Source organism: Acanthaster planci, linkage group LG19, assembly GCF_054643075.1.
Source record: "Acanthaster planci isolate LZ-2023a linkage group LG19, COTS_SCS, whole genome shotgun sequence".
Taxonomy (NCBI): Eukaryota; Metazoa; Echinodermata; class Asteroidea; order Valvatida; family Acanthasteridae; genus Acanthaster; species Acanthaster planci.
In genome coordinates this window covers 5,064,500-5,086,536 of record NC_141795.1, presented here as the reverse complement: position 1 = coordinate 5,086,536, position 22,037 = coordinate 5,064,500, and the positions used below count along the sequence as shown (strand labels likewise).

The window sequence follows — 22,037 nt, the reverse complement described above, 5'->3', positions numbered from 1 at the left end:
GGTATTTAAACAATTCAAGACCATTTAAAAACATTTTTCACATTTTTAATTCCCATGAAAACTTCTGAACATTTTATCACCAATATTTGTTCCCCCTGAAGTGGAACTCTGCTGTTAACATTTGATATCTGGCTTAAAGTTATGAACTGTGTCAAGAACTCACTGGAAGTAGCATTTGAACCAGCGACCTCCAGAATTCTGTTCTGTCTTTGATATTTTTTTGAATTGTCAGTATAGTGGTTTGTGACATGATCCTTTTAACTTTTTTCTGGATTTAGATCCGAGTGAATGCTCGTGATAAGGGAGCCCCACCACGGTCCGCCCCTGAACCAGCTCGTGTTGTCATCATCGTGAATCCTACCTACAAGGATGAACCGTATTTCAGAGAAGACCACAGACAACAAGAGTAAGTTCAAATGAAACTGTCTTGTAGGGAGAAGCTTAGTTGAGGGGAATCCTGAGGTCAAAGCAGGGATATCCAAACACAGATTGAATGACGTAAAATCATAAGGTAATCACTACCCATTCACACACCATTCTTAAAGTCATTTAAGTCATATCTCAAGCCAATCAGACATCATTATAAGCCATATCTTAAGCCAATCACTGGTCAAGACATCATTAGTGCCAATCACAAGTCAAAAAAGTCATCAGAAGTCAGTCACAAGTCAGGCCATTAGTCAACCCACCCCCATTTACCTTGATGGATGGGTCAAATTCACCTGTCTTGAGATGAAACAAGTCTGCCTCATGTTTTGTGCCGTACTTCCTGTTATAACACTGTGCAGTCTCAGGTTTCTGAAGGATTTATTACACATAGATTCAATTGTCATATTTATATGAATTACCACTTTCGTCATGGAGATTTTAGTCCATGATTTTCTTTTATTTTCACTCTATTTGAGATGATGCCATAAGCCATCCTCCAATGAAACATGTGGCCAACATGTTTAGGTCGCTCCCACCACCATGGCTCTCATTATAGACTAATCCGATTAGACCCCATAACTGCGGTGGCACCGCACTCACACGCACGTTCTCCAGCTTGACGCGCATTTGCATTTGGCAAATTGCAATATCCTATTGGCCGAAGAGACATGAAACACGCGTGCACCACCTGTCCACGAGCGTTGTGCCACTGCAGTAATGGCTTCCAATTCTGGTGGTCGAAGGTACTACACTTCTGTCAAAAAAAACCCCATTTCTGTCTTCATGCACAGGATTTCCATCCCAGAGAATGCAGAAACGTGTTCCAACCCATTCACTGCCCCATATCTTCCAAACAACAAGGAACTCAGAGTTCTCTACACTATCGACCAAGTTGTTCCACCGTCTGGTGAGATAAATTTCTGATTCAAAGACAGTGACAGTTCCTGTATCTGTTGGGAGTTTTTCAAACTAGAAATTGCTGCATTTCTGCTGAGAGATAGTGTTTTTAACATACATCCAGCTGGAAAGGATATCATGCTAATAGAGGAAAAACGAATGTCTTTGCTGAACCCAATACCATTAGGAATTCACATAGCTTTTGTTTGCTTCATACTTGTGTAGTTTCTCCTGTTATTGGCAGTGTTGTCGTCGTTGGGACTGGTCTTACTCTAAGGATACTTTTTCGGGCCTGGTCTTGGTCTGTTGGTCTCGGTCTCGGTCTTGGTCTTGGACTGCCTGGTCTTGACTACAACACTGGGTATTGGCCACAATCAAATAATTCTGGTCTTCTCTCATTCTGAAGCCATTGACCAATTCTGCCTGAATTTCACTGACCTGATGACTCCAAGTCTTTGCACCAAACAAATGCTGGATCGCGAGAATTCCACAGAATACACCATCACAGTAAGGGCAAGCTCATGCAACACATCCGTCAGCAACTGTGAGCCTGGCAACCAGTGTGGGGTCAAAAGACAAGCTGCAATAAGAGGTATTTTTTGTATTAAAATGAAGTTACAAATTAATTTTCCTGTTGTTTCCTAGCTTCAGTTGAGGCTGAAGTTACTGCATAATAAGTCCTGTCGGATGTTAATTTGTAATGCCCCATCTCATTTGCAGTGTTGCCTTGTAAATGAGAGAAGCATTTGAATTCACAATTGATCTCCATATTCTATTCCCTAGTAACCATCTCTACACAACAATCATCATTATATTTATCTTAAGTTGCACCTCCCGATTACCCCTAAAGGTAAACCACTGCTTTCAAGCAGATTTACATATAAAATTGCTTTGCAAATAAAAGCAAGGCTTAATCCTCTTTCTATGTTGTATCTCTTAGTTTGCAAATTGCTACCTTTAAAAAAAGAACACACTGCACTATTTTGGTTGGACATCTTAATGCCAGTTGTAAGTAAAGACACTGCAACACTGCCCTCGGTAGTTCATGCACCAAGTCATTAGGAACTTCAATGTTGCACTTGTTTGTTTTTTCCCATCTCATTGTAAAGCAAATTCCAACTTCACCTGTTCATTTAAGTACTCTGGTGTTTTTTCATATCCAGCCCTGAACGGTCCAGACTTTAGCTTTGTGGTTATACGACTTCTCGTTGACGATATCAATGATGCCAATCCTGAGATTGAGAAAGATTTTGTAGCTGGTGCCAATAAGTTCCTGATAGCCGTGCCAGACGACACCAAATATGGTGCTAAAATCTTCCAAGTCCAGGTATGTCTATTCATATTTGTGTGTCATTTTGAACAAATAATGTACACTGCAGCTCTGGAGTCTTCAGCTCTTGAGACACCCCATGGTACAGTTCTGTAGCTCAGTCTACAGCCAGCTCTGGAGTCTTCAGCTCTTAAGACACCTCATGGTACAGTTCTGTAGCTCAGTCTACAGCCAGCTTTGGAGTCTTCAGCTCTTGAGATACCCCGTGGTACAGTTCTGTAGCTCAGTTTACAGCCAGCTTTGGAGTCTTCAGCTCTTGAGACACCTCATGGTACAGTTCTGTAGCTCAGTCTACAACCAGCTCTGGAGTCTTCAGCTCTTGAGACTCCTCATGGTACAGTTCTGTAGCTCAGTCTACAGCCAGCTCTGGAGTCTTCAGCTCTTGAGACACCTCATGGTACAGTTCTGTAGCTCAGTCTACAACCAGCTTTGGAGTCTTCAGCTCTTGAGACACCTCATGGTACAGTTCTGTAGCTCAGTCTACAGCCAGCTCTGGAGTCTTCAGCTCTTGAGACACCACATGGTACAGTTCTGTAGCTCAGTCTACAGCCAGCTCTGGAGTCTTCAGCTCTTGAGACACCCCGTGGTACAGTTCTGTAGCTCAGTCTACAGCCAGCTCTGGAGTCTTCAGCTCTTGAGACTCCTCATGGTACAGTTCTGTAGCTCAGTCTTCAGCCAGCTCTGGAGTCTTCAGCTCTTGAGACACCTCATGGTACAGTTCTGTAGCTCAGGCTACAGCCAGCTCTGGAGTCTTCAGCTCTTGAGACACCACATGGTACAGTTCTGTAGCTCAGTCTACAGCCAGCTCTGGAGTCTTCAGCTCTTGAGACACCTCATGGTACAGTTCTGTAGCTCAGTCTACAACCAGCTTTGGAGTCTTCAGCTCTTGAGACACCTCATGGTACAGTTCTGTAGCTCAGTCTACAGCCAGCTCTGGAGTCTTCAGCTCTTGAGACACCACATGGTACAGTTCTGTAGCTCAGTCTACAGCCAGCTCTGGAGTCTTCAGCTCTTGAGACACCCCGTGGTACAGTTCTGTAGCTCAGTCTACAGCCAGCTCTGGAGTCTTCAGCTCTTGAGACTCCTCATGGTACAGTTCTGTAGCTCAGTCTTCAGCCAGCTCTGGAGTCTTCAGCTCTTGAGACACCTCATGGTACAGTTCTGTAGCTCAGGCTACAGCCAGCTCTGGAGTCTTCAGCTCTTGAGACACCACATGGTACAGTTCTGTAGCTCAGTCTACAGCCAGCTCTGGAGTCTTCAGCTCTTGAGACACCCCGTGGTACAGTTCTGTAGCTCAGTCTACAGCCAGCTCTGGAGTCTTCAGCTCTTGAGACACCTCATGGTACAGTTCTGTAGCTCAGTCTACAACCAGCTCTGGAGTCTTCAGCTCTTGAGACACCCCATGGTACAGTTCTGTAGCTCAGTCTACAACCAGCTCTGGAGTCTTCAGCTCTTGAGACACCCCATGGTACAGTTCTGTAGCTCAGGCTACAGCCAGCTCTGGAGTCTTCAGCTCTTGAGACACCCCATGGTACAGTTCTGTAGCTCAGTCTACAGCCAGCTCTAGAGTCTTCAGCTCTTGAGACACCTCATGGTACAGTTCTGTAGCTCAGGCTACAGCCAGCTCTGGAGTCTTCAGCTCTTGAGACACCACATGGTACAGTTCTGTAGCTCAGTCTACAACCAGCTCTGGAGTCTTCAGCTCTTGAGACACCCCGTGGTACAGTTCTGTAGCTCAGTGTACAGCCAGCTCTGGAGTCTTCAGCTCTTGAGACACCCCGTGGTACAGTTCTGTAGCTCAGTTTACAGCCAGCATTGGAGTCTTCAGCTCTTGAGACACCCCGTGGTACAGTTCTGTAGCTCAGTTTACAGCCAGCTCTGGAGTCTTCAGCTCTTGAGACACCTCATGGTACAGTTCTGTAGCTCAGTCTACAGCCAGCTCTGGAGTCTTCAGCTCTTGAGACACCTCATGGTACAGTTCTGTAGCTCAGTCTACAACCAGCTTTGGAGTCTTCAGCTCTTGAGACACCCCATGGTACAGTTCTGTAGCTCAGGCTACAGCCAGCTCTGGAGTCTTCAGCTCTTGAGACACCCTGTGGTACAGTTCTGTAGCTCAGTTTACAGCCAGCTCTGGAGTCTTCAGCTCTTGAGACACCCCATGGTACAGTTCTGTAGCTCAGTCTACAGCCAGCTCTGGAGTCTTCAGCTCTTGAGACACCTCATGGTACAGTTCTGTAGCTCAGGCTACAGCCAGCTCTGGAGTCTTCAGCTCTTGAGACACCACATGGTACAGATCTGTAGCTCAGTCTACAACCAGCTCTGGAGTCTTCAGCTCTTGAGACACCTCATGGTACTGTTCTGTAGCTCAGTCTACAGCCAGCTCTGGAGTCTTCAGCTCTTGAGACACCTCATGGTACAGTTCTGTAGCTCAGTCTACAACCAGCTTTGGAGTCTTCAGCTCTTGAGACACCCTGTGGTACAGTTCTGTAGCTCAGTTTACAGCCAGCTCTGGAGTCTTCAGCTCTTGAGACACCCTGTGGTACAGATCTGTAGCTCAGTGTACAGCCAGCTCTGGAGTCTTCAGCTCTTGAGACACCCCGTGGTACAGTTCTGTAGCTCAGTTTACAGCCAGCATTGGAGTCTTCAGCTCTTGAGACACCCCGTGGTACAGTTCTGTAGCTCAGTTTACAGCCAGCTCTGGAGTCTTCAGCTCTTGAGACACCACATGGTACAGTTCTGTAGCTCAGTCTACAGCCAGCTCTGGAGTCTTCAGCTCTTGAGACACCTCATGGTACAGTTCTGTAGCTCAGTCTACAACCAGCTTTGGAGTCTTCAGCTCTTGAGACACCCCATGGTACAGTTCTGTAGCTCAGGCTACAGCCAGCTCTGGAGTCTTCAGCTCTTGAGACACCCTGTGGTACAGTTCTGTAGCTCAGTTTACAGCCAGCTCTGGAGTCTTCAGCTCTTGAGACACCCCGTGGTACAGTTCTGTAGCTCAGTGTACAGCCAGCTCTGGAGTCTTCAGCTCTTGAGACACCCCATGGTACAGTTCTGTAGCTCAGTCTACAGCCAGCTCTGGAGTCTTCAGCTCTTGAGACACCTCATGGTACAGTTCTGTAGCTCAGTCTACAACCAGCTTTGGAATCTTCAGCTCTTGAGACACCCCATGGTACAGTTCTGTAGCTCAGGCTACAGCCAGCTCTGGAGTCTTCAGCTCTTGAGACACCCTGTGGTACAGTTCTGTAGCTCAGTTTACAGCCAGCTCTGGAGTCTTCAGCTCTTGAGACACCCCGTGGTACAGTTCTGTAGCTCAGTGTACAGCCAGCTCTGTAACCGTGCAACTGTTGGGCCAACTTGTGGCTCTGACATCAGTTCTAGACGTAGCTCTGCATTTTTAGAGTCAGCTCTCAAACCACCTTGCATCTTTGTGCCAGCTTTTGAGGTAGCTCTTCAGGTCTCAGTTCCAGAGGATTGTTTTCTGTTATCCAATTACTCCATCAAGACACAACCCTTATGCATTATCTGAAAGAGATATCTCATACCAATTTCTTTGTGTCTGTTTCCTAGGCAACAGATGAAGATGCCACTTCAGATTTGGCGTACACCTTAGAGACCGAAGACAAAACACTCCCTGCATTCTCCTTTGACCAGTCCAATGGAATCTTGCAAGTCCGTGACATTGTCTCCAACTACTTAGATGATGCCAGTGTTGACCCAGCCAAAGAGCAAGCATCTTACAATGTCACCTTCAAAGTCACCGATACCCTTACAGATGATCCAAGCAAAGCATCGGCCGAAGTCCAGGCAAAGGTGGGTGTGCATTTTCAATAGCAATGCCTCAATACACATAAATGAAGTCAAAGGTAAAATACGTAATTTGTATTTTAATCTTTACCCTTCCTGCTTGTGAGTTTCAGTGACTCATACTTTTGCTTTATTTTGTGACTCACTGCTGAGTTTCGCAACTTCTTCACTGAAATGACTGACTAACAAATCCCACTTGATTTCTAGATCAAGGTGTTGTACATTTTCGAGCATGCTGTCTTAGTGATCAACAAGACACCAACGGAGGTAGAAACAGAGCAGTCCACATATCTTGAGTGAGTTTACTCTCTGAGAAAGACATTCCCTGTGGTTTCCTCTTGGCAGTTGTAGCCTGTGTAGGAAAGAAAATGATATTAGATCACCTTGAGGAGTGTTTGATAATCAAAACTGGGCAATATCATCTTGAGGAAATTAGAAATTATTAAAATTATTGAAATTCTGAATCATTATGTTAAAATCACTTATTGAAGGCTTCAGAATTGCTTCAATGTTTTAAATTCCCGTCTACTGTCCATTGAAATAGCTGTATGAAACCTCACATGGAATAACAAAGCAAACTTATAACGGATCAAGTTGTATCTTTTTGAAAGAGTAACTACCACAATGATTCTGTCATGACTTAAGTTGTTCTATGACCTGAGGTTTTGCATGCCTGTACTGAGTTGACTGCAAAGCACCCTCTATCAGATCTACACCTGTTAAATTGCTTTCTCATCTGCTTTGATATCAGTTGTCTTTCCAAGAGCCTCGGTATCACCCTGGTATCAGAACGCCTTGAAGCTCACCTTGTAACTGACGTTAATGGAGTGTCCACCATCGACGACAAGAGGTATTGTATCCACATGATTATTCACATTAAGTTTTCAAATGAATTGCAGTGCAGAAGTCCAAGATCTGCCCATGTTTTTACTTTCCGTACAACTTGTATTTAGTGATTGTAATGTAACTGCATAGTTGTTAGTCCTTGGACTTTTTATTGCCAAGTTTTAAAATAAATACCAATGTTGAGTTGAATTGAATGCTTGCCACCCAGCTGTATTAAATTATTAAATTTAAAAAGAAAATTGTAAACAAATTTATAAGAACTTCAATTGTGTTTTTCAATTTTACTTGGATAATTCTTTATTCCTCATAGGATTTCCTTAACTGCAGATTCTGTGTCATTGGTCTCCTTCCAAACTTTTACACCTTTAACATATTGCCCAGATCTGCACCTTTGTAAGTATTGACCTATGAACCTTGACCTGTTGCTTTTGTTGACACAGAACTGACCTCTGGGTGTACGCAATTGATGTGAGTAAAGATGGCGGCTCATTTATCAAATACTGGGACATCAAAACGTAAGTCTGATCCCAGATCAAATCAAGAAACTTTAATGGAGTATCGTTGGAATTAATATAATGACGCCTTAGATATTACCTTAACTGATACTCTATGACTGGCTTAGATATTGAGTACCTCAGGAATGGATGGTACTTCAGTTCAGCAATGTCTGGGGCTTATTCAAAACTTTGATTTAGAAATCCTTTTGATTATCTAAAAGTTTTCCAATGGGTAAAGTAGTTGAAAGTTTGTATTACCACAGTTACTTCCCCAGTCAGTCATTCAGACGGTCAGTCGGTCAGTCAGTTCTACTTAAAACAGGTGTGGCTTGAGATGTGCATGATGTTTAATATACTACCTGTCATGGTCGCTCACACAGCTGATCAACTCCTCTTTGGAGTCAACTTCTGCATATTCCATCACAACTTTTATCATCTGTACCATCTTAGACTGGCTTAGTTTCATATTTCTATTCATTTTTACAAACAGGAAATGGGACTCTTCTAGCTCTGCCATTTCTAACTGTGGTTGGGAAATCATCATTCAACCTGTTCAACCTCCAGCCGTTGCTAAGCACATGTATGATGTATCCATGATTCTTGGGATAGCTTTGCTTGTACTAGCAGGTTTGATTGGTGTTGCTTCCATTCTGATGATTGTTGCTGTTCTCTACATGTGGAAAGAGTAAGTTAATTACAGGTGTTCATGAACTTCTAGTAATTAAACTAGTAATTTTTTTAAGTGTTCCAGTAACAGGGAATCACCGGCCAAAAGAAGCCTGTGAAAGCTTTGAAGAAATATTTAGCTTCATCACTGGAAAGATAAATCCCCAGTAAAATGCTGTAGAAATTACCTAAAGAAATGTCTAAAAACCAGAGGCTATGGTCGGCTAGGTAGGATTTGAACCCAGGCCGCTGAGGTGGAAGTTCAAGAAAGAACCGTAGCATCAACCTAATGCATTTTGTGTGGTTCTCCATGTTGGCAAGGACCTGTGACTTAAATTCTGACCATGGAAGGATCAAACCAAAGTTGTAATGCATGCTAGTTATTAAAGGAGACAAAGTAACAACCTAGCTGTCTGTGGCTTAAATACCTTGGTCTGTCATCTCATTTAAAAACTGGCCACTCCTAAAGTTATAATTATTGAAATACTCTTAAATTTTTGCCTTTTACATTAGTGTCAAACTTCAAGGTGGTCGGCAGATTTCTCGCAAGTTGGACATGTTAATGTTGGAGAAAGATCAGCTTGGGTTTGAGAACCAAGGATTCCAAGGTGACGAATCAATTGAGGAGGCATCTGTAGCGTAAGTCCCACCTCTTTTAATCTGTAGAGAACTCTTATGTGTTCATTGTTGCAGTTGAGACCTCTTAAGACCGTTAAAAGACCAACACATGACCTCCATTCTGAATTCAAGTCACAAGCTATCCAAATGAACTGCAACATAAGCATTCTTTATGTCTTTGTCTACTCTGTCACTTGTGGCTGGTCTCAACTACAACAGTGGATGAGTTTAGGGATTAGTGTAATTTTATTTGTCAATTAAACCGTATTAGTGTATGGTAATTAGGTTCTTCTGTAAACCATGGACTCCTGTATAGCAATGATGTCACTCTAAGACAACACACCCTATGCACTGACTAAGGTGATCAGGTGTTGGTGAAGCTTCTTGTTCTACCAGCATGGGGGCAAGCCTGCACAGTGTGTGAGGTTCAACAATAGAAAAATTACCTCACACATTGTCAATTTTGATTGAGCCGTACTTCATGATTTGTCTCAAAAATAAACCATATCCTCATATGTCTCGAAGAGGAAAACTGTAGCCTGGTGTTACAGGGATTGCTGGCTGCCATTTCTTCAATTCACAGCTACATTGTAACATTGTCACCCTATGTATGATTCATGCAAGTTTGATAGCTTCTACTTGGATTCTTGGGTCAGATGAATGTACATATTTAAACCTGTTTTCTCACCACATGAAACATGTTACAGGCTTTTTCCATTTTTGCGTTTGTAGTGTAACTTGACTCCATAGACCTAATGTGCACAGAGTGTTTTTGGATGCTGATAGGAAATTGGCCAAAAGACGTACGTATAGTAAGGTGTCTTTATGGAATCACCTGCCTGAAATATTAATTCATTATCTGACTGAACGTCAGATATTGAAGCAACAATTGGCTTAGCAGTCAAAAGTCACCTTGTTCTTTCTGTGTCATTGCAGGCATGCAAGTGAAATTGAGGAAGAAGCTCAAGTCTGTCTCGTAGAAACTGCCGTCGGAGCAGATGAAGAATTACCGAGATATATAGAAGTCCGTAAGTATTTACTGCATCTTGTTTCCGTTATCATTGGGAGTGTAGATTTGAAGTTATGGGGGAAGGCTTAGGAAACTCTGTCAGTTGTCTTCTACAAGCTACTCTGGAACAGGTGATTGATTTTCACGTCAGTGTAATGTTTTTGAAGATTGGAAGATGTCTTTGAAAGATTTTAATAGCAACCTCAAAAGCTGAATCCATGGTTACATGAAAAACTGGGGAGTGATTCCTGGTTGCATGACTTTTATCGGTACCTCTGTATTCAAAATTGTGTGTTCGTTCAAACATTTCTCAACTCACTGATGAATATTCTTGTTACTTTTTAATTTGTAGCTGTTGTTGCGGCCCAAATCTCACCATTGCAGAAAGGACCGGAGTATTATGAATCACAGGTAAGGATAGTGTCTCTTTAGATCTGGAAAACGCTGGAGAGTTTTGGCCTCACTGGCTATGCTTTCTCATGCAGGGCAGTCTCATTTGCCACTCTGTGACAATGAATCAAGTCAGACTATCTTACTAATAATCATCTGTTACTTTGTTCCAGTGATTATGTCTTGAGTAAACTCTTTATAAAGGCGATTGAACTGGTTGAGTCACTTTTTTTAACGTTTTTAAATTTTGAATCTGGTCGGATCTTGTTTGACAGGAGCTTGTGCTTGACTTCTTGGAGTATGAGGAGGACGAGGATCTAGGAGTACCCAACTTTGCCCATATTCACACAAAGGAATACAACGAGGAACAATTTCCTAATCTTGTACCTGCTAGCATTGAGGTTGTGAATGAGCAGCAGGGTCATGCCAGTGACAAGCCAGATGACCAGGACAATGACAAGCTAGAAGTCATATCAGATCACAAGCAAGATGATGAGCCAGAGGACAATCGAGAGGACAAGCCAGATGATGTGTCAAGCGATGAGTCAGATGGCAACTCAGATGAAGTGTCAGATGGCACAGTAGAGGGCAAGATAAATGAAGAAACAGATGACAAGCAAGATGACAAACTGGATGACAAGCCAGATGACAAACTGGATGACAAGCCAGATGACAAGCTGGATGACAAGCCAGATGATAAGCCAGATGATAAGCCAGATGAAAAGCCAGATGACAAGACAGATGATAAGCCAGATGACAAGACAGATGATAAGCCAGATGATAAGCCGAATGATAAGCCGGATGATGAGCCGGATGATAAGCCGGATGATGAGCCGGATGAAATGCCAGATGACAAGCCAGATGACCAGCAACCAGAAGTAGCCACAAAAGAAGACGAAGATTCTCCTTCAGAAGGACAAAGCTCTGACACATTTCCCCCTCCCCCAGAGGAAAGAGAGGGCAACCAAGGTCATGTGACACAAGCAACCCCCAAATCAGTCCACTTTGATCTACCTGATCAGGGTTCTGACCGGAGTAGTTCCTCAGCTTCATCAGATAGCACTCCCCTGATGGACTTTGGAATTGGAATGGTACCAGACTATCTGGAAGAGCTTGAAGTTACCCAGCTGTAACTTTGCTGTAGGAATCCACCAGACATGATCAGCTTTAAACTGTCATTGTTTACAGCTCTTGGTCACGATAATACCCGCCTTCAATTTGTAGTTTTACATTTCATTTGAAGCGCTTTGCAAGATCCGCTTTGCAAGATCCAAAACAAAATTCTTTAATTATGAATTTTCACACATTTTATAGAACATAATTGTATAATAAGGATATGCAGCAATAGAAGTAGATAGAGTTACAAAGTACCTGTGTAGATTTTCAAATGAGTGCCTTTACACTATAGCACATTACATTGTTACCAAAATGTACCTCAAAATTCCTTATATTAACTAGCCGTAACAGTTAAATCCTCCGATTTTTAGAGTTTTACACACCCTTTAGAGTCTGGATTAATATGCAGCCGTAACTTCGACATGCAAGTGATGACTCAGAAGTGCCTTTTGAATGTTTACAACACCTTGATGTTAATGAACATCCGACTCCATGTGCCTTAAAATTTTTGCTAATCTTTCCATAATATTAACTGTATACTATAGGGTTTACTGTATCGTAGCCATTGCATCTCCGCCAGCTGCAGAAACAGTCTGAACCAATTTGTAGCATTAACGCTTTTGTTTTTGCTCATTGTTTTAACTAATTGCTGTGTCTTGATTTCGTCCGTTTTGCCAAATTGAATGTGGTACAAAATTGCTTTGTTATCACTCTAAAAGGTATTTCTTTATAGAAGCCTTTATACGTGATCTAGACAAGGAAAACCATAGAAGGCATCACCCGTTTGGTGCTCAGAGGATAATTAAGTGAAGTGCTGCATATATTTTATGCAACTTGGTGTGCTTCAAGTTAATATTTTATGTTTTATGTCCGAGAATCGGAGATAAACTGTGCCTCAGCTATTACCTTACTTATACCCAGGACATCCACAGCAGACGTAAGATACCACCAATCCCGTTTATCAAAATATTTTATAAACTGTGCCTTAGCTTTGCGTTTCTTAGCTTAATTTGTTGTTCATGTACACAGATCTAAACATTTTAACAATCTAAACAGTTTAACTTTTTTATTGCAGCGATTTAGGAAAACAAATCATTTCTAATGCAAGCTATCATGTTTGTCTGATTGTTGGTGGTTGCGCTTTAGTTTTAGAGTCGCATTGACGTGTATTTGTCTATTCTTATTTCTTGCAGGAACCATGGTCGGTTCTGTGTACTTGATATTTCAAGTTAATGTTTAACTTATAATTTCACAATTATAGTGCAGCTATACGAAGGTAAATTTGTTTAATGATCGTGAAACGGCATTTTAACCGAGGCGAAAAACGTCCATCAGATTCATAAATCCCGTACATCCAATATTCCCATTGGGCAAAACTTCATCTTTGTGTGATGCACCCTCTCGCGAATGGCATTTATGCAAATAAGTTTACGCACGACTGCAAATTTTAACTGCTCCCTAACCCGAAGCACCTGGCATTGGTTTCATAGCGCGCCTATGGCGCGAATTTCGTATCATTGGTTTGCATTTTGGACATCGGTTCCTTGGACAGTCTTATTACGCGAGACCTGGCACAAGCAAGGATAGTTTCAGAACCGAGATTGAGCGTTTATCACAACAACCAGGAACGCTGCAGAGCACATCCACTTCCAGCTTGAGCAGGTTTGACCTCTTAGGAAGTCACATAGCTGCATGTGAAAAGTGGATCATGAAATGCATGATCCGTTCAGGGATTTGTTGGCAAACTGGAGGCACGGACTCTGGACGGCAGCTGCGTGGTCCCCCATGGTGGTACGTAGAGTTTCATTTTGAAGACCAAATACGTACTCTTGTACACAACAATATGATGGAGTCCCGGTGCATGCTAAGTGATGCACTTCGACTATTCACCTGACTTTCCTCAGAGAGAGTTATCAACCCTATTATTAAAAAAAGTTGAAATTCATTTGGTCATCATTATTACTAAAACCTTTATAATACATGTACATGCTGACGCCGTTGAACCTTAATTGTGAACAAGTTCACTTTCATCTTGAAATGCATCTTGAAAAAAGTTCACTTTCAGTGTCATAAAATTTCCTTCGAAATTCAAAAACGGTGGCGTCTGAAAATTGGGGGAGAATTCAGTTGAGTTTTCTCTAACGTGGTGCAATCTAGAAAAAATTTTAAAAATCCCGCCCAAACATTCGAGAAGTTCTTCAAAATCAATACGTTCTATAAACTATTATCTCTTCCACTGACATACCTAGCAACAAGTTTGTTAGAAAATTAAATTTTGTATTAGTTGGGGCGCATCTTAAAATCGTTCTTTTTGCACTTCCCCCCCCCAAAAAAAACAATAGGAAAATTGAGCGTTAAGAAAATTCCTTTATAACCTTGCACTGTGAAAAAAATTGTGCCTTGATTGGGTTGCTCTCTGCGTTTCGTACGTCGACATGGAAACCAGGCTTTACGCAGCGGGCATTTATACCACTGCTCGACGCGCATAATCAAAATGTTAATACACGATTAAATTGCATGTTGTTAAATAGCCAAACTGTCTGAGGTATTTTAATACTAATTATTCGCTTTGCGTGCATGGGCTACGTTGTAATGTCGCGAATTGTATTCCATATTGCAATGCCATGGCACACTCGAGACAACGTTACCAGATGGTACGTTTCAGACTCAGAAAATAATTCTGCTTTGCATTTTTGCCAGACACTTTGCATAATCGTTGTCATAGCTTTTCAGACGACGTTTGGCAAATTTGAACAATGATCAAGTCGTCGATGACTGATTGACTTTCCCTGGTTATAACTTAGGACAAGTGATGAACCTTTCCCATGAAATATGCAAATAAGACAGGTGCATACGCATTACTACCACTGGTTGGCAAAGTTGCTTACATGTATGACGTAACATTATGTAATGTGCAAGGCAAAATCGACCGAGCGTACCACTCCTTTTTCAGTCCTCTATAGTTTGATTTCCAACCTCAAACTTCAGGGGTTTTGTGTTTTACAGACATACACACAATAAAATAACGAACGGATGTTTATGCGGTACAGAACCATGCTTTTGAAAAATTTTAGTTTCCAGTGTGTGTCACAAAAACCGAGGAGATTAAAGTTATTAGGATGTGTTTTTATGCCTCGTCCAAAATTTAATTTTGCCCTGTGTATAGGCACTCAGCTGTGCCTAAAATGAAGGTACAGTAATTGATATATAACGCTCTAGATAAAAGCAACTGTGTGAAGCTGAACAGGCAGGCATGTAAAGAATTAATTCTAATGTGAACCATCCCTCTTTTTCGAATGCACTTGACAACTATTGGTTGCATTCAAATTATTATAGGAAATTGTGCCACTTTTGATTGACTATTACGCAGAAATATGACATTTAAATTTCGAAAATCGAAAGACATAGACATAAAAAATCGTCCTTATTAAAAGACGCACTTTCATTTTATCATAGAAAAAGAATCCACAAGACAGAGCTCATACAATGACTATTTTGGTTTAAACAGGCATTTCTTGCCAAACAATTCATTGCTTTAAGCTGAGGACATACAATCGACTCTTTGCAAGATTCGAAATCAATGGAATAATGCAGTTAATCTAAGCCATTCAAACCATGCTCATCTCTTTTTATACTACCTCGGTCTTAGATTCTGTATCTTGAATGGAAGACATTCACTTTTTTCATTGCCAAAAGAATTATGGATGCGCACTCCTAAGTTGATTGATTACTACGCAACATAATTTATGATCCCTCGGGTTGTTTGCAATAAGAAATGCCAAAGTCAGGACCGGATTGTAGAGCTTCTTCATTCAATCAAATGCTTTGGACCTATGGCTTCTAACCTTCGATATTTCGGTCACGAAAACCTCCAACTTCTGGTCCCATTTTGCAAAGAGGCAGCGGCTACATGCAGAACTGATCCCGAATTTGAATATTATTTTGTGGTAATTGGGGGAAGGGAGGATTGAAGTGGCTGATGTAAAATTAAAAGGCAATTTTCCCAGCGATCATAATCTTGAATTTCCAGTGAAGACAGACCAACTTCTTCCTGAGAACCTTTCCCTTCGATTTTTGTTGTTTTCTGTAACTGCGTATAACCATGCTAGCAATCGCTGGGTTTGTGTGCAAATACCAATCTCGACTCCATGGGCCGCCTGCTCGTTCCTCCACTGAGTTTGCGCAACTAGACATAGTAGGTGACAAGACTGTACCCATGGGTACAGTCTTGCCACCTACTATGATCGCGTAAACAGGTTGTAGAAATACATATTGCCTACAGGCGTGCACGGTGCGCGTTCCAAAGCGGCGTGCAAAGCTAGGTTCAAACATTTCCTGAAGAGGTATAGTTTGGAAAAATGCTGGTTAAATTTCAACAAAGTTTTCATTAAAACAGATGCACCCGAGCGTATTTAAATCAAATCAATCAGTCACAGCTTAAATTAAGCAGAATCTTTGGGAAAGGTGCAGTATAACAAATACTGACTGCTTTATATCTCAACGGAGGCTATAGTTTTACTACACCACGTGATTTAGCAGGAAATATTTGTTTTGTATACATTGTATACTCAATATTTTGTATGCCATTATATTAAAATGCAATTGATTTACGCCAACTGAATCATAAACAGCCACGATATAATTCGTTGTGACATCTTGATAGTTGCTTTACACGTAGTCCTTACCCCCAATCATACACGCGTGTACAAGCTAACAAATTGTATTCACTACTTCTACGGTCTATATTCCTTCATTATAAAATACTTCCATTGGCACGGAAATTTATATTACCTGTATCTTTCGTCCTTAGTGCATATGCTTTCATTAACAAGTCGCAGTGTAAACGCGCCAGGCTATTATGACTGATATTGAAAGAGAAACTAAACACTGCAAATACAGCATTGCCAAACATGCATCACTGATCAAGATTCAAAGATTCAAGATTAAAATTTATTATTGTCCATGCAAAAATTCACTTAGAAATTTCTTTTCCAGTGGCTATTCAGCAACCCAATTCCAAAAAAGTTCATCAATATAGGCCCTACATAGCATTATCTGAATGCATATAGCATCAACTGTCTGCCCTTCAAATGATTGTAAAATCATTTTTGTGGTATCAAGGACTCAAGATGTTCTATGATCTGCGGACAAACTATGCACGATCCATTTATTTTGCACTGATATCGATATCTCATGCATTTAATTCTTGATCTATGCTCTGACTTCATGGTGGCGTTCAGTGGCTTGCAAGAGAAAATGGTCAGGAACGCGCGCAAAGCTCCCTTGACCCCGGAAGCAGAGTGGAGGTGAGATGTCGGCCTTCCGGAAGGAGAATCGATGCAAAAGGTGGCTGAAGAGAAGGTACATCTCCATCCGGGCAAGATGGCGACCAATGCAAATGCGATTACCTGTGCAGATGGTGAGAAAACATTCAATATGGACTCAGTTATTCAGAACTCTTTTCCCATAAGATACCACGTCTTACTGCACCACACTGACTTTCATTAACGCTGGGATCCTTCAAAACGTTTATGAAAACACAACCATATTTAAGTGGCTGTCTGTGATGGCTCTTTTGTGTACGTAATGTGAGTACACAATAGTCACAAATGGTAGGTATGTATAACCAAACTTGCCTGCACTGAACGACACGATGCCATCCCCTCCTATCACTGACCCAGACTCGCTCAAGAACCTCTCGGGGTTGAACTTTGCCGGCTCCTTCCATACCTTGGGGTTGTAGTGGATGGCCCACGTGTTCGGGATAACCGCGGTCTTGGCTGGAATTGTGTAGCCATAGAGGCTGAATTCATCCGTGGACATGTGGGCAGCTCCTAGCGGTGCCACGGTGGCAACACGCTGGAGCTCTAGGAGAGTGGCTTGCGTGTATGGTAGACCCGCTTCATCGGAGAGCTGAGGCATCCGATCGGGGCCTACCACGCGGTCCAGCTCGGCCTGTACACGAGCCTGGATCTCTGGGTACGCGATCATATACAACAGAGCCCATCGGAGCGTGGTGGAGACATTCTCCGTGCCCGCTGAGTACAGGTGGATCAAGGTATGTGGGAGATTCTCATAACTGATCTGCGACTTGGTGTTCCCGCTCTCCTTCCGGGCCAGAACCTCACTCAGGTAAGCATCCGTGAAATCCTTAGGATTCTCCGGGTCCAAGTTCTTACGGTGCTCCTTGACGATACCGATCATGTACCGCAGCTCCGTCGTCCCAAACTTGGCTAGCTTATTCTTGGAGGCCAGGGGAAGATGTTTGATGAGAGGAGCGCTGTTGATAGCTCCAGATGTGCCCATGAGGTGGGTGATCTCAGCTATCATGTCAAGGAAGTCCTTATACTCCTTGTCATCGTACTCATGCCGGATGCTAAACAGCAGCGATGAAATGATGTTAGAGACGCAGATCATCATTGGATACTTAGGGTCAAAAGCCTTCCCTCCAAAGGCGGCAATCTCGTCCAAGACCGCCTTAACTTCCTGAGCAATCTTCTCCTCGTGGATCGGCCGGCCAGCTCCCAAAGTCTCCAGGGTTCGGATGGTGAAGCTTCGTTGCTCTCTCCAGCAATCCCCAGAGGCAAAAGCAACACCTGTTTGAACCAAAACAGGACTTGGTTCAGTGAAACTATAAAGCTTTGTAAAGCAGACGTATAATGTTCTCGGTCTTTGGAACTGCACGCTTCATAAGGCCTGTTACCTTTGGCATATGCTCATCTGTTGAGCTATTCAACCCATAGACTGGAGACAGTCCTCAGCATATCATGCACACAAGGACACCCAACGCCAATGGCGATGGAACCGGGGACAAGGAACTCACTTCCGTCTTCTTTGACTGAGGGCATGCCCCCTTTTTGGTCGAAACAAAATGGGGCGGGGCTTAATGGGTCGGTCTTTTAATGGCTGATGCCTCGTTTCACAACTGCCCCTCCCCCACTTTGAAAATCATTCGACCGGTGTTGTCCAACGCCCTGCCTAGTCGCCAGAGCTTTTAAAATCGTACACCGACGCATCATGCTGTAATCCCCCATACCATTCAAGTATGCGGACACTTGGATTGTGCGCATTCTCCAAAACGGTACCCGGAATATTTCCGTGGGCATTGTTGGAGGAATGTGGCCTGTAGTGGCTACGATTTGAGACTCTTGTTAAGCTGGGTGATCGAATCCAGCAGGTTGCAAAATGTTGAGTTCATTAAACAAATCACTTTTACCTTGCTTGCCTCTCTGCCGTGGTATTGTTTTAACAAGTCACTGGTAAGGGAAACACTATAACGTGTACATATTCTGTTTGTCGACTGCTCTTTTGTAATGAACGGGGAAACTGTGAAGCGCTTGAAGACCTTCAACTATGTAAGCATTTCAATTATTGGTATCTTCGCCTTTGGGGGCAAAGAAAAGAGCACCATCTCTAACTGACATCAAAGTGTATTATGTGAGAGCTATTAACTCTGTCTACATTGTTTTCATAGCTACGATCGGCAGTAACAGACAAGTTAGTGAGGATAGAGTTAGCCGCATGCAAGCGGCTTTCACAGACCAAGGTGTCATTTTCAAACCATTATACCGATCGATTCGATCATTACTTAGACCCTGTTACCACTACACAAACCTTGTTTACCAAGCGCTCACAATGACAACCTGCCGAATGCATTGATCATAATGCTGGCTTACTATTACAGAAATTATCCTTGAAGTATTACTTATTAAAGAGAATTAGTCGTTATCCGTCTTTGGTAAATGCGTCTTATTTGCATTTAGGATCATTTTGCCTGTTACAAGTTGAGTACGGATAAATAATTACATTCATTTGATGACTCAAAGTTTTCATAACAAGAACTGGGCCTACATAATATTTGACAACGAAAAAAAAAACACAGAACAGAAAAGGAGAAAGCCATACGGGTCTTGGAATTATGTTTTTTTGCGTTGTTGTTTAACTAATACTGCTTGACGTTTGTCTTTTGGAGTCCCTCTGACGTTTGAGAAGTCAGCTGTAGCTTTATCACTCGGGTTAACCAGACGTCCCTGCAAACGGATAGTCACAAAGTCCGCTAACTGTGTCAACGAACTTTTGCAAGCTCCAGTCTGATCTTTGTCCACGGCAGTGTTGAGTGCTCATTTGTTATTCCTTTGGTTCTTTTATACGTCATTTAGAATGTCATAAGCAAAGAGGTTAGCACATAGAATATTTGGCTGTTGAACAAATTGGTGCTACCAAATACGTTAGTAAGGTTGTTAGGGCTGTTTGGGCAATACCATTTCATCTGTCTACCTTTGGCACGGTTCAAGTTCATTGTTATCGCGATAGGTTAATACTTGACAAAGGCATTGTGTTTTGCCAATCACGGGGTTCCGCTGAAGCATAACCTTGGGTAAGATTTGTCCAATTTGGTTGAATGATTTGCCTGGAAAGTGAAAGCGAATTTTATATTTACCAGAGGATATCCACTTGTAAGCAAAGACTATCCTTAAAATTTAACCTTATTTTTTTAAGGGAATAAGAATCTTTATTTTTCTCGTTTGGGGTTTTCAGTTTTAAGGATCAGTCAACGAAATTTTTTCTTCGAATTACTCTTTGTGCATGTTTAAACTACTCTTCAATTTATGAAAGCTGTTTGAAATATATATGGAGTTAAGTGAACTGTAAAGTTTACTTTTAAACATTCAAAATTATTCAAGCTTTTCAAGACAAATGGGGGCGCTGTTAGTGCGATGTAAATCTGGGAAGACACTCTTCAGTTTTCATTTTTTCATTTTCAAATTTTGAACCTTAAATTTGCTCTTTGGAAACTTTTTTGACAAAAGGTTGCTCGCTGGCATAATAGCCATTAACTTATTAAACATTAACTTTCTAAAGGAAATGGAAATTTTCGACAGCAAAGTATAAACAATAGAGCAATTGTGTCAAAATTCATTCAACATTTAGGTTCGGTGCCATTGGGTTACATACAGCTTTCTCATGAATATACAAATTTGGCTAAGCATGAACCCCCCAAAGGCCCCAGAATACAGAAAAAATAGCAAAATAAAAACTGAAAATAATTTTAGTTGAAAAGCAGAGGTTCAGTTTCCAGTAGTTTAGTAAAATATTTCTACATTGTTTTTTTAATCTTTATTTTTGGCGCTACACAGACCTACTCCAGATGAAGTGTTTTGAACTGATTAAAGCAGGAAAGGCAATAAAACACGGACCGCTGCCGTGATATGAAGAAATCAAATTATGCCGATTGAACTATGAAAAGAAATACTGATCACTAATGTACATGTTTTCGTTTTGCCTGATGAAATCGTGCTCATTTTCATGATCAAAATGGAACTTGTTTTGAGACGTGGAAACTGTTCACGGAGAGGTCTCAGCATACAATGAGTTAAACGTGCTCAAAACTGAAGGTCCAGATTCCCACCTCTTGGCCAGCTGTGACTCAAAAATCCAAATCAGCTTCTGGTTAGTGTCGAATGAACGCCATGTGGTGTTGAGATAATACACAGTCAAAGACACTATAATGTACTACCAGATATACGGAACGGAATTAATTTCATGACACCTTTTTGCATATATACCTTTGCCGAGGGAATGGTTTTTTATATTCATTCTTGGTCGGTCGTTCATCTCCTTTCGCTGGTAAGCCTCCTTGATCGCCTCGGCATCGTTCAAGACGATTACCACTCGTCCAAACGCCTTGAAGCTGAACACCTTGCCGTACTTGACAGCCACTCTAGCCAGGGCCTCGTGTCGCTGCAGCCCGTAGATCAAGTCCATCAGGATGAAATACGGCACCAGGCCGAAATATGGCAACCCCCATGGTCCGGGCGGAAGATTCACTTTGCTCTTCCACATGCTGTAAGCGACGAAGAGTGACATGGCTAGTAACACTGCCACGTTGCGGTTGAGCATTTGCTCAAAGATGTATTGCAGAGTGGACTCCATGTTGTCGATGTTCAGCTTGGCAGAGAGAGTAATCCCTAAATCAGACAACCTCGAAATGAAAGATAAAATGTGCCGAAGACCGACTCGAATAAGCACCTTATCGCCGACAGGTTGCACCAGGCTCGGAGTCTATACAGCATCTGCACCGCGTTGTCTGTACAGTAAACAGTCACTCGTATCGCTCTATTCATGTTCCAGAGCACAAATAGGCCTACGCGTGTGTGGAAAATTTATTCATGTTGGACACGAACACTTGATCATAATGACCTCTGGTACACACTGTACGTAGTATGCGCTTTCAAGTGGGTCACAGTGGGCCGTGGGTTACTGGTGCACTTGGCAATATGAAGGAACTGTGACGTCACAGTAGAGCTATACACGTACATACTTCCCCTCATTCGCTGTCTGGTTTATACGAAGCTATGAAGTGGTATAATGGACAAGGCGAAAAAATTCTCTCCCCCTTGAGCTAACTCGTACGTAGACCTACGATTTATGCGTT

The 22,037-nt window shown here is 42.2% G+C and overlaps 2 protein-coding genes across 4 annotated transcripts in view; one reads left to right on the top strand and one right to left on the bottom strand.

The window, feature by feature from the left end:
• LOC110973745 (protocadherin Fat 4-like) overlaps positions 1 to 12,713 on the top strand; it is a 34,774-nt gene extending 22,061 nt beyond the window's left edge. For all 3 annotated transcript variants that reach the window (XM_087129667.1, XM_087129666.1, XM_087129665.1), the window contains 13 exons: positions 279 to 406; positions 1,221 to 1,336; positions 1,733 to 1,918; positions 2,490 to 2,653; positions 6,224 to 6,466; positions 6,668 to 6,756; positions 7,212 to 7,310; positions 7,747 to 7,821; positions 8,294 to 8,488; positions 8,983 to 9,108; positions 10,024 to 10,115; positions 10,449 to 10,507; positions 10,762 to 12,713. In XM_087129667.1, coding sequence (XP_086985793.1) covers positions 279 to 406; positions 1,221 to 1,336; positions 1,733 to 1,918; positions 2,490 to 2,653; positions 6,224 to 6,466; positions 6,668 to 6,756; positions 7,212 to 7,310; positions 7,747 to 7,821; positions 8,294 to 8,488; positions 8,983 to 9,108; positions 10,024 to 10,115; positions 10,449 to 10,507; positions 10,762 to 11,619 — 2,430 coding nt within the window. In that variant the 3' untranslated portion in view covers positions 11,620 to 12,713. The remainder of the gene's footprint in view (positions 1 to 278; positions 407 to 1,220; positions 1,337 to 1,732; positions 1,919 to 2,489; positions 2,654 to 6,223; positions 6,467 to 6,667; positions 6,757 to 7,211; positions 7,311 to 7,746; positions 7,822 to 8,293; positions 8,489 to 8,982; positions 9,109 to 10,023; positions 10,116 to 10,448; positions 10,508 to 10,761) is intronic.
• A 2,011-nt stretch (positions 12,714 to 14,724) lies between these two features.
• LOC110976373 (cytochrome P450 2J5-like) lies at positions 14,725 to 21,828 on the bottom strand. The gene is made up of 3 exons (XM_022229622.2): positions 21,169 to 21,828; positions 17,239 to 18,198; positions 14,725 to 17,010 (listed from the first exon to the last, which is right to left on the bottom strand). Exons 1-3 carry the CDS (start codon positions 21,533 to 21,535, stop codon positions 16,814 to 16,816), a joined length of 1,524 nt encoding a protein of 507 aa, XP_022085314.1. The 5' UTR covers positions 21,536 to 21,828; the 3' UTR covers positions 14,725 to 16,813.
• Positions 21,829 to 22,037: the final 209 nt, after the last annotated feature.